The 14,792-nt window shown below is 37.9% G+C and overlaps 1 protein-coding gene across 1 annotated transcript in view; it reads left to right on the top strand.

Annotated features, from left to right (window-relative positions):
- Positions 1-14,792, top strand: part of ZNF827 (zinc finger protein 827) — a 577,489-nt gene that overhangs the window by 377,854 nt on the left and 184,843 nt on the right. The window contains exons 6-8 of the mRNA XM_053703710.1: positions 2,765-2,998; positions 3,797-3,848; positions 13,401-13,495. Coding sequence (XP_053559685.1) covers positions 2,765-2,998; positions 3,797-3,848; positions 13,401-13,495 — 381 coding nt within the window. The remainder of the gene's footprint in view (positions 1-2,764; positions 2,999-3,796; positions 3,849-13,400; positions 13,496-14,792) is intronic.

Raw genomic sequence — 14,792 nt, 5'->3', positions numbered from 1 at the left:
GCCTTTTTTAACCCTCTTGTGTCTTTCACAGAAGAAAAGTCTGATTCCACCCAAAGGGTATCCTCAACCCCAAAATACCTGACAGACATATCAGATGAAAGTGCTCAGGGGAATACAGTCAAACTGTAATGACAGTAGATCTCAGTATAACCAGTAGAGAGGTATTTTGTGATCGCTATGTGACAAAAGAAATGTGTGTTGTGTGTTGTTTTTCTGGGGCCTCTCTTTCAATAAATTTTCTTCAACTCAAAGCTATGTTTTCTGGCTCTGTGTACATAGGGTTGCATGTGGTTTCTTGAATGGACTCAGTCTAATGATATAACTGCAGTATCACCAGGGAGGGAGTTGTCATGTTTGGATGAGAGGTGTTAGGTATTTAGAGCTCTGGTGCTAAGATTTCAGCTTATATGAGTTAAAAGGGGCCAGTGAAACATGTTTTCTTGATCTGCCACCCTTTTTAGACAGAAATAAGCAAAGTACTCAATATCATTTATTAAGTGAGCATAAATAGGTACCCAGGCAGATCTGGAAGGATAAACTGAACTTGACACATTACTTGAAGTCTGCAACAGGACACTGGACTTTGAATCTGCAACAGGACACAGAGGAGTCAAAAGAATTGGCATATAGTGACTATGGAGCTGGTACTTCTGGTATGCAGGTCTGTAACAGCAATTACTGGCTGGCAGGTCTGGTGCAAGTAGCTCTGGTATGCTGAACGCAGGCACTTCTGTAGCTGGCAGGCAGAAGGCAGGTACCTATGTAGCTGGCAGCCTGAAGTCAGGCATCTCTAGCTTGCAGGCTAGTGGCAGATACCTCTGTAGTGGGCAGGCTGGAGGAAGATACATCTGAAGCAGGCAGTCTGGAGGCAGTTACTCCTGTAGTGGGCAAGCTGGAGGCAAACACCTTTGTTGTTGGCAGGCTGGAGGCAGGTACCTCTATAGCGAGCAGACTAGAGGAAGGTACATCTGTATCTGCTAGGCAAGTAGTAGTCAGACAGGCTGGGCTTGGTATCCACAAAAGACAAAGCAAAGGCAAAAACTGGATCCACAAGGCATAGTCAGAATTCACAAAGCAAAGTGTGGAAAACAGCACCAACAGATATGTGGCTTGTGGGGCACGGAACCCAGGATCTGCCTTATCCTGCAAATACTTCAAGTAGCAAAAAAGATTTGTTCCAGCCACCAATAGTTAAAAAACCTTTATTTCTTCATATAGGGTCTTTTGACAAACATACAACGTTTCAGACCTGCTATAGGTCCTTAGTCATGACTAAGGACCTATAGCAGGTCTGAAACGTTGTATGTTTGTCAAAAGACCCTATATGAAGAAATAAAGGTTTTTTAACTATTGGTGGCTGGAACAAATCTTTTTTGCTACTTATAGTCAGAATTCAAGCAGAACGTCAGCAGTAGCCAGGCAGCAGAAGCACAAAATTTAAATCAAAACTCATAGGGACAAGCCCAAAATATGCAACAGGAAGTCAGAACTAAGATTGCAACTAAAACAGGGCTGTAGCAGAGAAAGACTTCAAAGCCAGGGCACTGGAGAATGGGCTCAGCTGCCTTATATAGGGCTAGATTACGAGTGGAGCTTTCGTATGAGCGTAAATTTCTTTAGATGGAAGTGTCAGGTAGGGCTCGTATTACAAGTTGAAATTAAAAAGTTTGCTTGCAAGCTAAACCTGGCACGTGCTACCCAAATATTGTGACCACGTTTACGTATTCTTCCTATAGAAGTCAACAGAGAGCTCAGAAGAAAAAAAATGAACATGCGCAATAACCCAACAGGTTCACATTCTAATGTTCTTTACATATAAGACAATTTAATTTGTATAGTGAATATATATACAGTGAGGGGAAAAATATTTGATCCCCTGCTGATTTTGTACGTTTGCCCACTGACAAAGAAATGATCGGTCTATAATTTTAATGGTAGGTTTATTTGAACAGTGAGAGACAGAATAACAACAAAAAATCCAGAAAAACGCATTTCAAAAAAGTTATAAATTGATTTGAATTTTAATGAGTGAAATAATAATTATTATTTAAAATATTTATAAATTACAAGAAATATTTACTTTATGACATATGTTGCTGATTGTTAAAATGTGGTTTTCTTTTTTTTGGTGTTAGGACAATTTTTGGTAAAATTCCCCATTGTAATATTGTATATGTAATTTAATTACTTTTAACTAAATGCATATGACTTGGATTCGTTTTAATAACGTATATATTATGTTTGCAGAAATGTGAAAGAAAAAAGTGAAATCTTTATTTGTATTGATGAATGGTATATTTTTACATTTCCTATTAGGGTTTGTGTACATAAAACATTTTACTAGAGTTGGATATATTTTTGTGATCTATGATTTAAATAATTAACAATTTATTTTATTTTTGTTCTCAATCACATAAAATTGCAAGTTTTTTTGTGTGAAATATACTGTGTATATATGTATGTATATATATATATATATATATATATATATATATACATATACAGTGTGTGTGTGTGTGTGTATGTATGTGTATATATATATATATATATATATATATATATATATATATACATATACAGTGTGTGTGTGTATGTATGTGTATATATATATATATAATTACAAAGCATTATTTTTTAAACTGCAACCTTTGACTAAGATAGCAACAATCTTTTTTCATAGCATGGATGAGAAACAACCTATTACTAACTTTGACTTTTTTATGTGAGATATGTCATTGAATTTTGCTCTGCATTGCCTCCATAGCTGAAAGTTGTAAGGATGCACAGGCTGTGAAGATTAAAGAAGAACCTATGGAGGTTGACATCCCTGACTCTTCCGTCTCCCCTAGACAAAACATTGGTTACAGCACTTTATTAAGGGAAGAAAAAAATGAGTCAGCGCAGAAGATGCCAGACTGTCGAGTTATTCCTCAGGGAAACTTGTTCAGCCAAGACATATCTGTGAAGATGGCTTCAGAACTTCTCTTTAAGTTGTCAGGTAATGTATCAATTTATGGAGTGCCATGGTTAATGTCAATCTCGACAGGTATAGCTATAACAATTTCAGCAACATTATCAAAAATGTCTCTTTAACCGCCTCACAACTATGAGGATAACAAGAAATCTTCAGTTTTTTCTGAGCATACACTAAAAAATATTTTAAGACTAATAATAATTAAACAAGGGAATATTTTATTTTTGTAAACAAAATTGCAAATAAAATACTGTATTCCATTTAATTTTGGTCTTAATATATGTTACAAAAACAAATCAATGTTGTATATGTTTCTGTATTTAGAACATCATACACTAGAATACCTCTATACGATACATAAGCTGAGAATTTCCTGGTAGGTTTAGGATATTTAAGTATAAATTTTGATATAGAAATATTAATTGTAATTCTGTATGAGGGGGCTTTGAAACTGCAATCCTCACAAAAGTAGTAAAGGGGCTTATTACTCTTGTTGTTCCTTACTGCATCTTATTTCTGTAGCAGTTTTTAGTTTCATAATGAGATCACAGGTAAGAATGAGTGTTAATTCAGAGCAGATATCATCATTTAAAAGGAAAAAGCAGAAATATAATTTTTTTTTACTGCTAAGTTAACAGAAATTTGAAACTAAAACTTTTAATTGAAGCAGTCATTGGTAGCAGTCTTTTCTAGTTGCATACACAATTTGTATAACATTTAATTAATTAAAATTGATATTAATAACAAAAGTGACTACAGAGTATGTTAAGGGATGAGAACACATTTAAACTGTTGTAATTTGTTCTGTGTTTCATATTTCAGAAAAAGTAAGCAAAGAACACAATCACAAGACCAACATTATCCGAACTACCAGGTAATTTCCTTCTTAAAACATGTACTCTGCTATTCCATCATACATTATTCTTTCAGTATTCACGTTGTGCAACACTGTGACTCTCTTTGATAGCTACTGTTACTAAGATTTGCAAAAGTTGTTGATTAACAATGCAATAAAAACAATCATTTTTTAAATACCATAACATTATTACCACTTAAAGGGACACTGAACCCATTTTTTTTCTTTTGTGATTCAGATAGAGCATGCAATTTTAAGCAACTTTCTAATTTACTCCTATTATCAATTTTTTATTCATTCTCTTGGTATCTTTATTTGAAATGCAAGAATGTAAGTTTAGATGCCGGCCCATTTTTGGTGAAAAACCTGGGTTGTCCTTGCTGATTGGTTGATTAATTTATCCACCAATAAAAAAGTGCTCTCCAGAGTTCTGAACCAAAAAAAAGCTTAGATGCCTTCTTTTTCAAATAAACATAGCAAGAGAACGAAGAAAAATTGATAATAGGAGTCAATTAGAAAGTTGCTTCAAATTGCCTGCTCTATCTGAATCCCTTTAAGCAGAGGCCAATATTTTACTAGTTTAATGATAGGAGATAGAATAGAAGCTTTGCTATGTACACAGTAGAACAGCTATACATTCCTTATCTCATCATACTGTTTGGGAACTCATCCTTCTTTACTATTTTTTACTGTTGGTTATTCTTCCTTTGCATTGGCTACTCTGAGACATTGTGATTGTGCCCCCATTTAATACCTAATCTCCATTTTTCTGTGTGCAGAACAAGAGATTGTGCATCACTACTCTCATAATATTATTAACTTGATTATAGTGCGGATATATCTCCTGGTTATGTGCCTAGAACATGTAGAATACATTTAAATCCAAGTATATTTGCTCAACTTCTGCTGTGACTCGCAGGAAGCAGAACTTCCTATACTTCATCAGACTCATTAAGTGCCTATACGTCTATGAGGGTTTTTCTCCTAAGTTTATAGGAAGAAACATTCAACCTTTGTTTCTATTTGTTAAATGGAACAAGCAGAGGCATTTAATGTTGAACCATTTCATACCCCTGTGTTGTTGTTTTGGTTATTTACATTTATTGCATTTACATACCAATTCCAGTGTCTTTTCTGTGATGTGTCCACATAGATCTTACTTTGGTTCTTTTATTAGTCCAAGCACTTTTAGAAAGTAGGTTTTCAGTAACAGCAAAATATTGGGAAAAAGTCCATGGGGAGACGAAGAAAATTATGCTGTTGTGTTGTTTCCTAGAGTACATGGTTGTAAACCGCAAGGGGGTCATTGATTTCTATTTTAAACACACTCTTTATTGTTCTACTTTAAATATTAGTCCATCTTCCCAAAATGCCAAACTGTAGGATTTGATACATGTGCTATTGAATAAAAACATTGATTTATAATTAGACATGTATTTGTTTCACTTTGCAACATGTTGTAATTCTTGAATAATAGAAATATCTAATCATAAAAATATTATAAACATTTTAGACTAACTACAATTATTTTCTACTTTCTAAAATCTATTAGTATAGTAAAAAAAAAAAAAAACCCACAAAGTAGCAGCGATGCCACATGATAAGGGATAAAGAACAATGTATAGTTGTTAAAACTGCTAATCTTCTGTGTTATGTCCTGGTACTGGTGCAGTGCAAACTAGGTCTCACAATAGTAATGAAAAAGGGAAACAGACATATAAAAATGCAGTATAATAATAACAGAGTTTATTATGAACTTATAGCAATAACATAAATCTGTTATCCGTTTATAAAGCAAGACAGGGAATGATAAACACATTACTTATCTTCGGGTTTCGATTAAGGCATTAATATCAGCGTACAATGGTGCACAGGCAGATGATCACAGACATCATTCAGTGTAACACACACAGATTCCACAGGTGCCATATCTGAGACTTCTCTCTAAGATGCTACCTAAAACTCTCCTGCACCCTCTCAGCAATTCTAATATCTAAATTTACAGTTTTGCAGGCGTGTCTATTGTTATGTCAATCATATCATGTCATTTAGCGAACTTACCAAAATAGGAGTGTTTTTCATAACAAATTAATATTCTCACACTAGAATGGAGCACTATCTGTCTCGGAATGTTACAACCCACTCTTTCTAGATAAGCTCTGCTTGAGAACAGAACAGCAGAGTGAAATACAAGTGTGACATTACTTAAATGCAATACTCTTAAAGGCATATATGTGTTAAAGGAATATAATATGTACTATACTATATATGTACACATACTGTGTGTGTGTATATATACATATATATACAGTATATGTGTGTGTGTGTGTGTGTGTGTGCAGCCCCGAAAATTATGTTTCAGACAAAATTCTTATTCCGAATATTCAGGAAACTTTGTTTCCCTGAATATTTGATGGCTGCACTTTTCATTTAAAGTGAAACAAAAACTGAAATTTGGTTAAACATTTACATTAGTTTTCTTTCATTTTCGTTGTTTCATTCTTCGGATATTTTAAACTGAAACAAAAATCTCCATTTTTGTGACAAACGTTTTTTTTATATATGTTCTAAACATTTACATTAGTTTTCTTTCATTTTCGTTGTTTCATTCTTCGGATATTTGTTTCGTTAAAGTGAAACAAAAATCTCCATTTTCGTGACAAAGGTTTTTTTTATATATGTTCTAAAAAACAATGTTTTAATATAAACTGCTAATATGTCAACTGTTCATTTAAAGTGAAACAAAAACTGAAATTTGGTTAAACATTTACATTAGTTTTCTTTCATTTTCGTTGTTTCATTCTTCGGATATTTGTTTCGTTAAAGTGAAACAAAAATCTCCATTTTCGTGACAAACGTTTTTTTTATATATGTTCTAAACATTTACATTAGTTTTCTTTCATTTTCGTTGTTTCATTCTTCGGATATTTGTTTCGTTAAAGTGAAACAAAAATCTCCATTTTCGTGACAAACGTTTTTTTTATATATGTTCTAAAAAACAATGTTTTAATATAAACTGCTAATATGTCAACTGTTTGATTAATTATTTGTGCATGGAATAATGAAAAAATTCCAGTTCCTTGCAGCTTCTAAAAAAGAAAAGGGAAAAACTTAAATGGAGTAAATAGCAATAGAAATAATAGATAGTGCCCAAACAATATTGTTAAAAAACAGAATATATTAATATATTTATTACAATACTATAATATATAAAAAAAAATACAAAGTAACATGTAAAATGCAAAAAAACAGAGATACTTGCATACTATTAAAGACCCACAAATGTAGCTATCCACTATCTTAAGTCTTGCGACTATATGACAAAAGAGAACGCATTTCACTGTTCCAACGTTTCATCATATATTAATACATATAGTTTATCTTAATTATACAATGCATATTTCTCTTGTTAAGTGTGTTCAGTCCACGGGTCATCCATTACTTATGGGATATATTCTCCTTCCCAACAGGAAGTTGCAAGAGGATCACCCAAGCAGAGCTGCTATATAGCTCCTCCCCTCACATGTCATATCCAGTCATTCTCTTGCAACCCTCAACAAAGAAGGAGGTCGCGAGAGGAGCTGGAGTTTTTACTTAACTATTCTTCAATCAAAAGTTTGTTATTTTAAATGGCACCGGAGTGTGCTGTTTTTCTATCTCAGGCAGTATTTGGAAGAAGAAACTGCCTGCGTTTTTTTTCTATGATCTTAGCAGGCGTAACTAAGATCCACTGGCTGTTCTCGACATTCTGAGGAGTGGGGTAACTTCAGAAAATGGGAATAGCATGCGGGGTCCTCCGCAAATGAGGTATGTGCGGTACATTATTTTCTGGGAATGGAATTGACTAAGAAAATACTGCTGTTACCGTATGATGTAAGTACAGCCTTAAATGCAGTAGTGGCAACTGGTATCAGGCTGATAAATGTATGCGCAGACAAGTTATTTTCTAGGGACTAGAATTTGACTGAGAAAATACTGTTAAAACTGAAATAATACTTAAGCCTTATCTGCAGTGGTAGCGACTGGTAGCAGGCTTAGTGATAACTTTGCATGACATTGGAAAATGTTATTTTTTAATAAAACGTTTACTGGCATGTTATTCGTTTTTGTGAGGTACTTTGGTGATAAATCTCTTTGGGCATGATTTTTTTCCACATGGCTGATATATATTTTCTGCATGGAAACCGTTATATCAGGGCTCCCACTGTTGTGATAGGAGTGGGAGGGACCTTGTTTTAGCGCCTTGTTGCGCAGTTATAATTCTAGCACAGTCTTCCTGCTTCTTCCTCCTTGATCCAGGACGTCTCTAGAGAGCTCAGGGGTCTGCAAAATTCATTTTTGAGGGAGGTAATCAGTCACAGCAGATCTGTGACAGTGTGCTTGACTGTGATTAAAAGCGTTAAATCTTAATTGATATCCGTTTTATCCGTTTTGGGTATTGAGGGGTTAATCATCTTTTTGCTAATGTGGTGCAATCCTCTGCTAATATTACACTTCTTGTTAAGAATTGTTTAATTATATCTGTATTTTTGAAGCGCTGCAGCGTTTTTTATATTGCTTGTAAACTTATTGAAAGTGATTTCCAAGCTTGCTAGTTTCATTGCTACGTCTATTTAAACATGTCTGATTCAGAGGAAACTGTTTGTTCATCATGTTCAAAAGCCAATGTGGAGCCCAATAGAACGATGTGTACCAATTGTATTGATATTGCTTTGAATAAAAGTCAATCTGTACCGATAGAGAAACTATCACCAGACAACGAGGGGGAAGTTATGCCGCCTAACTCTCCTCACGTGTCAGTACCTGCGTCTCCCGCTCGGGAGATGCGTAGGATTGAGACGCCAAGTACATCTAGGCCCTTACAAATCACTTTACATGATATGGCTAATGTTATGAAAGAAGAATTATATAATATGCCCGAATTAAGGGGCAAGCGCGATAGCTCTGGGTTAAGGACAGAGCGCGCTGATGACACGAGAGCCATGTCTGATACTGCGTCACAATTTGCAGAACATGAGGACGGTGAGCTTCATTCTGTCGGTGACGGTTCTGATCCGGGGAGACCGGATTCAGAAATTTCAAATTTTAAATTTAAGCTTGAGAACCTCCGTGTGTTACTAGGGGAGGTATTAGCGGCTCTGAATGATTGCGACACGGTGGCAATCCCAGAGAAATTGTGTAGGTTGGATAGATACTATGCGGTACCAGTGTGTACTGACGTCTTTCCTATACCAAAAAGACTTACAGAAATTATTAGTAAGGAGTGGGATAGACCCGGTGTGCCTTTTTTCCCTCCCCCGATATTCAGAAAAATGTTTCCTATAGACGCCACCACACGAGACTTATGGCAGACGGTCCCTAAGGTGGAGGGAGCAGTTTCTACTTTAGCCAAGCGTACCACTATCCCGGTGGAGGATAGCTGTGCTTTCTCAGATCCAATGGATAAAAAATTAGAGGGTTATCTTAAGAAAATATTTGTTCAACAGGGTTTTATTTTGCAGCCTCTTGCATGCATTGCGCCTGTCACGGCTGCAGCGGCATTCTGGTTTGAGTCTCTGGAAGAGGCGATTCGCACAGAGCCATTGGATGAGGCTTTGAGCAAAGTTAGAACCCTTAAGCAAGCTAATGCGTTTGTTTCAGATGCCGTAGTACATCTAACCAAACTTACGGCTAAAAATTCCGGATTCGCCATACAGGCGCGCAGAGCGCTCTGGCTTAATTCCTGGTCAGCGGATGTAACTTCCAAGTCTAAGCTACTTAACATTCCTTTCAAAGGGCAGACCTTATTCGGGCCCGGCTTGAAGGAAATTATTGCTGACATTACGGGAGGTAAGGGCCACGCCCTTCCTCAGGACAGGGCCAAACCAAAGGCCAAACAGTCTAATTTTCGTGCCTTTCGTAACTTCAAGGCAGGAGCAGCATCAACTTCCTCCGCTCCAAAACAGGAAGGAACTACTGCTCGTTACAGACAGGGTTGGAAAGGCAACCAGTCATGGAACAAGGGCAAGCAGGCCAGAAAGCCTACTTCCGCCCCTAAGACAGCATGAAGACAGGGCCCCCTATCCGGAGACGGATTTAGTGGGGGGCAGACTTTCTCTCTTCGCCCAGGCTTGGGCAAGAGATGTGCAGGATCCCTGGACGTTGAAGATTATATCTCAGGGATACCTTCTGGATTTCAAAACCTCTCCACCACAAGGGAGTTTCCATCTTTCGAGGTTATCAACAAACCTAATAAAGAGAGAGGCATTTCTACAATGTGTACGAGACCTCTTAATCATGGGAGTGATCCACTCAGTTCCGCGATCGGAACAGGGACAAGGATTTTACTCAAATCTATTTGTGGTTCCCAAAAAAGAGGGAACCTTCAGACCAATCTTGGACTTAAAGATCTTAAACAAATTCCTAAGGGTACCATCGTTCAAGATGGAAACCATTCGAACCATCCTACCCATGATCCAAGAGGGTCAATATATGACCACAGTGGACTTAAAGGATGCTTACCTTCACATACCGATTCACAAAGATCATTATCGGTACCTAAGGTTTGCCTTTCTAGACAGGCATTACCAGTTTGTGGCTCTTCCCTTCGGGTTAGCCACGGCCCCGAGAATTTTTACGAAGGTTCTGGGCTCACTTCTGGCGGTACTAAGACCACGAGGCATAGCGGTGGCTCCGTACCTAGACGACATTCTGATACAAGCGTCAAGTTTTCAGAATGCAAAGTCTCATACAGAGATAGTTCTTGCATTTCTGAGGTCGCATGGGTGGAAAGTGAACGTGGAAAAGAGTTCTCTGTTACCACTCACAAGGGTTCCTTTTCTAGGGACTCTTATAGATTCTGTAGAGATGAAGATTTACCTGACGGAGTCCAGGTTATCAAAGATTCTCAATGCTTGCCGTGTCCTTCATTCCATTCCAAGCCCATCAGTAGCTCAGTGCATGGAGGTAATCGGCTTAATGGTCGCTGCAATGGACATAGTGCCATTTGCGCGCCTGCATCTCAGACCGCTGCAACTATGCATGCTCAGTCAATGGAACAGGGATTACTCAGATCTGTCCCCTTTGCTAAATCTGGACCAGGAGACCAGAGATTCTCTTCTCTGGTGGTTGTCACCGGTTCATCTGTCCAAAGGAATGACCTTTCGCAGACCAGATTGGACGATTGTAACAACGGATGCCAGCCTTCTAGGCTGGGGAGCAGTCTGGAATTCCCTGAAGGCTCAGGGTTCGTGGACTCAGGAGGAGAAACTCCTTCCAATAAACATTCTGGAATTAAGAGCAATATTCAATGCTCTTCTAGCTTGGCCTCAGTTAGCAAGACTGAGGTTCATCAGATTTCAGTCGGACAATATCACGACTGTGGCTTACATCAATCATCAAGGGGGAACCAGGAGTTCCCTAGCGATGTTGGAAGTCTTGAAGATAATTCGCTGGGCAGAGTCTCACTCTTGCCACCTGTCAGCGATTTACATCCCAGGCGTAGAGAACTGGGAGGCGGATTTCCTAAGTCGCCAGACTTTTCATCCGGGAGAGTGGGAACTTCACCCGGAGGTGTTTGCTCAACTGATTCGTCGTTGGGGCAAACCGGATCTGGATCTCATGGCATCTCGCCAGAACGCGAAGCTTCCTTGTTACGGATCCAGGTCCAGGGACCCGGGAGCGGTGCTGGTAGATGCATTAGCAGCCCCTTGGGTTTTCAACATAGCTTATGTGTTTCCACCATTTCCGTTGCTACCTCGACTGATTGCCAGGATCAAACAGGAGAGGGCATCGGTAATTCTGATAGCGCCTGCGTGGCCATGCAGGACCTGGTATGCAGACCTAGTGGACATGTCGTCCTGTCCACCATGGTCTCTTCCTCTGAGGCAGGACCTTCTAATTCAGGGTCCTTTCAACCATCCAAACCTAATTTCTCTGAGGCTGACTGCCTGGAAATTGAACGCTTGATTCTATCTAAGTGGGGGTTTTCGGATTCGGTTATTGATACATTAATACAGGCTCGGAAACCTGTGACCAGAAAAAATTACCATAAGATATGGCGTAAATATTTATATTGGTGCGAATCCAAGAGTTACTCATGGAGTAAGGTTAGGATTCCTAGGATATTGGCTTTTCTACAAGAGGGTTTAGAAAAAGGTTTGTCCGCTAGTTCGCTAAAGGGACAGATTTCAGCTCTGTCTATTCTTTTACACAAACGTCTGGCAGAGAATCCAGACGTCCAGGCCTTTTGTCAGGCTTTGGCTAGAATTAAGCCTGTGTTTAAAGCTGTTGTTCCTCCGTGGAGCTTAAACTTGGTCCTTAAAATTCTTCAGGGTGTTCCGTTTGAACCCCTTCATTCCATTGATATTAAGCTTTTATCTTGGAAAGTTTTGTTTTTGATGGCTATTTCCTCGGCTCGAAGAGTCTCTGAGTTATCTGCCTTACATTGTGATTCTCCTTATCTGATCTTTCATTCAGACAAGGTAGTACTGCATACTAAACCTGGGTTTTTACCTAAGGTTGTTTCTAACAGGAATATCAATCAAGAGATTGTTGTTCCATCATTATGTCCTAATCCTTCTTCAAAGAAGGAAGGTCTTTTGCATAATCTGGACGTGGTCCGTGCTCTGAAGTTCTACTTACAGGCAACTAAAGATTTTAGACAAACTTCTTCTCTGTTTGTCGTTTACTCTGGACAGAGGAGAGGTCAAAAGGCTTCGGCTACCTCTCTCTCTTTTTGGCTTTGTAGCATAATACGTTTAGCCTATGAGACTGCTGGACAGCAGCCTCCTGAAAGAATTACAGCTCATTCCACTAGAGCTGTGGCTTCCACCTGGGCCTTTAAGAATGAGGCCTCTGTTGAACAGATTTGCAAGGCTGCAACTTGGTCTTCACTTCATACTTTTTGCATATTTTACAAATTTGACACTTTCGCTTCTTCGGAGGCTGGTTTTGGGAGAAAGGTTCTACAGGCAGTGGTTCCTTCTGTTTAATGTTCCTGCCTTGTCCCTCCCTTCATCCGTGTACTTAGCTTTGGTATGGGTATCCCATAAGTAATGGATGACCCGTGGACTGAACACACTTAACAAGAGAAAACATAATTTATGCTTACCTGATAAATTTATTTCTCTTGTAGTGTGTTCAGTCCACGGCCCGCCCTGTCTTTTTAAGGCAGGTTCTAAATTTTAAAATTATAACTCCAGTCACCATTGCACCTTATAGTTTCTCCTTTCTCGTCTTGTTTCGGTCGAATGACTGGATATGACATGTGAGGGGAGGAGCTATATAGCAGCTCTGCTTGGGTGATCCTCTTGCAACTTCCTGTTGGGAAGGAGAATATATCCCATAAGTAATGGATGACCCGTGGACTGAACACACTACAAGAGAAATAAATTTATCAGGTAAGCATAAATTATGTTTTTATTACCTCATAATATATAGCTAATATTAATGTAATATAAAATATATGCATAGCTGTCTATCTGTCCTATATCTATCTATCTATCTTGAAATAGAGTTATAGATAAGTTTGAAATATTTTTTTGTATCTTTTAGAGCCAAGCTCTGATTAAAAAAACACCTTTTTTTCAGCCCTTTCTTTTCAGAAGACAAATGCCTGCAGTCTCCATTCATCTCCAACTTTAAAGATCACCCCAAAAATGAATCTGGGAACGTATCATCAACAGGTAGTGTTTTTCAGAATGTTTATTACAATAATAATTATCCAGAATCTATAATCTGTTGTAGAAAAAAAATAAACAACAGACTTTTTCATGTGGTATATCAAGAATTATAATCAGAGTGGCCAGGATGTAAATGGATTAAGAGGAAATGTGTAAACACATACATTAACTAAGACAAATTTATGTTAAGCTCTTTGGTTTAGGTTCTAACTAATAATTGTCCTTTACATCTGTGTTCCCTAAAGAAGGGGTGCTGGTAAAGTAGCAACATTTAAGATTTTGATATATTTAATAATATTAATTATGTGTAGTAAAAATGTTTGCAATGTATTTTCATTTTTATAATGCTATCTTTTCCTGTAATTTATCTCTGAAAATTGGGAGCTTTTACATTTTTAGAGAATTTTGAAATGCACTCCTCTGAAGGCGATTTTACTAATCAGTAGTTGGAACACTAAGAGATCTTAAAGGTTCTCAAGAGTTGGCCAAGACCCAGAGAGGGACCTATCATTTGGTTCCAATCAGACAACATCACAGAACTGACTTATGTTAATCATCAGGGAGGAACACTCAGTTCCTCTGCAACGTATCTCACACCAGATAGTGATCTACAACGAGGAGGCAGATTTTCTAAGTTACAAACTCCTCCCAAGGGAATGATCCTTGCATCAGGAGGTTTTTCACCAGACTTTGAGGGAAGGCCAGAGATATATTTTATGACCTCTAATTTGAGCCACAAACTTCCTTGCTATTGTGCCAGGTCATGGGATCTGCCTCAGGCAGTTAAGGTTGATACCTTGGTGGTGCCTTTGTGCAAGCTGCTTTTAAGCTTTCCTCCTTTGGTGCTCCCTAAAGTAATAGCCAAAATCAAGCAGTAGCACGAATTAGTGATTCTGATTTCTCTGACTTGTGCATGCAAAACTTAGTATTCAGACCTTCTATGCATCTGCCTCTCTGGAGAAACCTTCTGTCTCAGGGTCTTTGCTTTTATCAAGATTTTCAGACCTTGGCTTTGATTACTTATTGGTAAAAGCACATGTTCTTTTTAATAGAGGTTTGTCTTACAAGGTTATTGACACCTTGAACAAGCAAGGAAGCCTGCTACCAGGTGTAATTATCATAAGGTCTGGAAGATTTGTCTGGCTTAATGTGCTACTAGGAATTTAGATTTCCTTTCAAATTCCTAGGATTCTGGATTTCCTTTATTTTTCAGTTTACTTCTCTCTATTCCCTTACAGGGATTTTTCAGTTTTACATTATATAACTTCTCTCTATTGCTTCCCTTAAGGGTTAGTAATCT

Source organism: Bombina bombina, chromosome 2 (genome assembly GCF_027579735.1).
Source record: "Bombina bombina isolate aBomBom1 chromosome 2, aBomBom1.pri, whole genome shotgun sequence".
Lineage (NCBI taxonomy): Eukaryota > Metazoa > Chordata > Amphibia > Anura > Bombinatoridae > Bombina > Bombina bombina.
The sequence above is the reverse complement of the archived record's forward strand: the minus strand, read 5'-3'. Positions and strand labels throughout refer to the sequence as shown.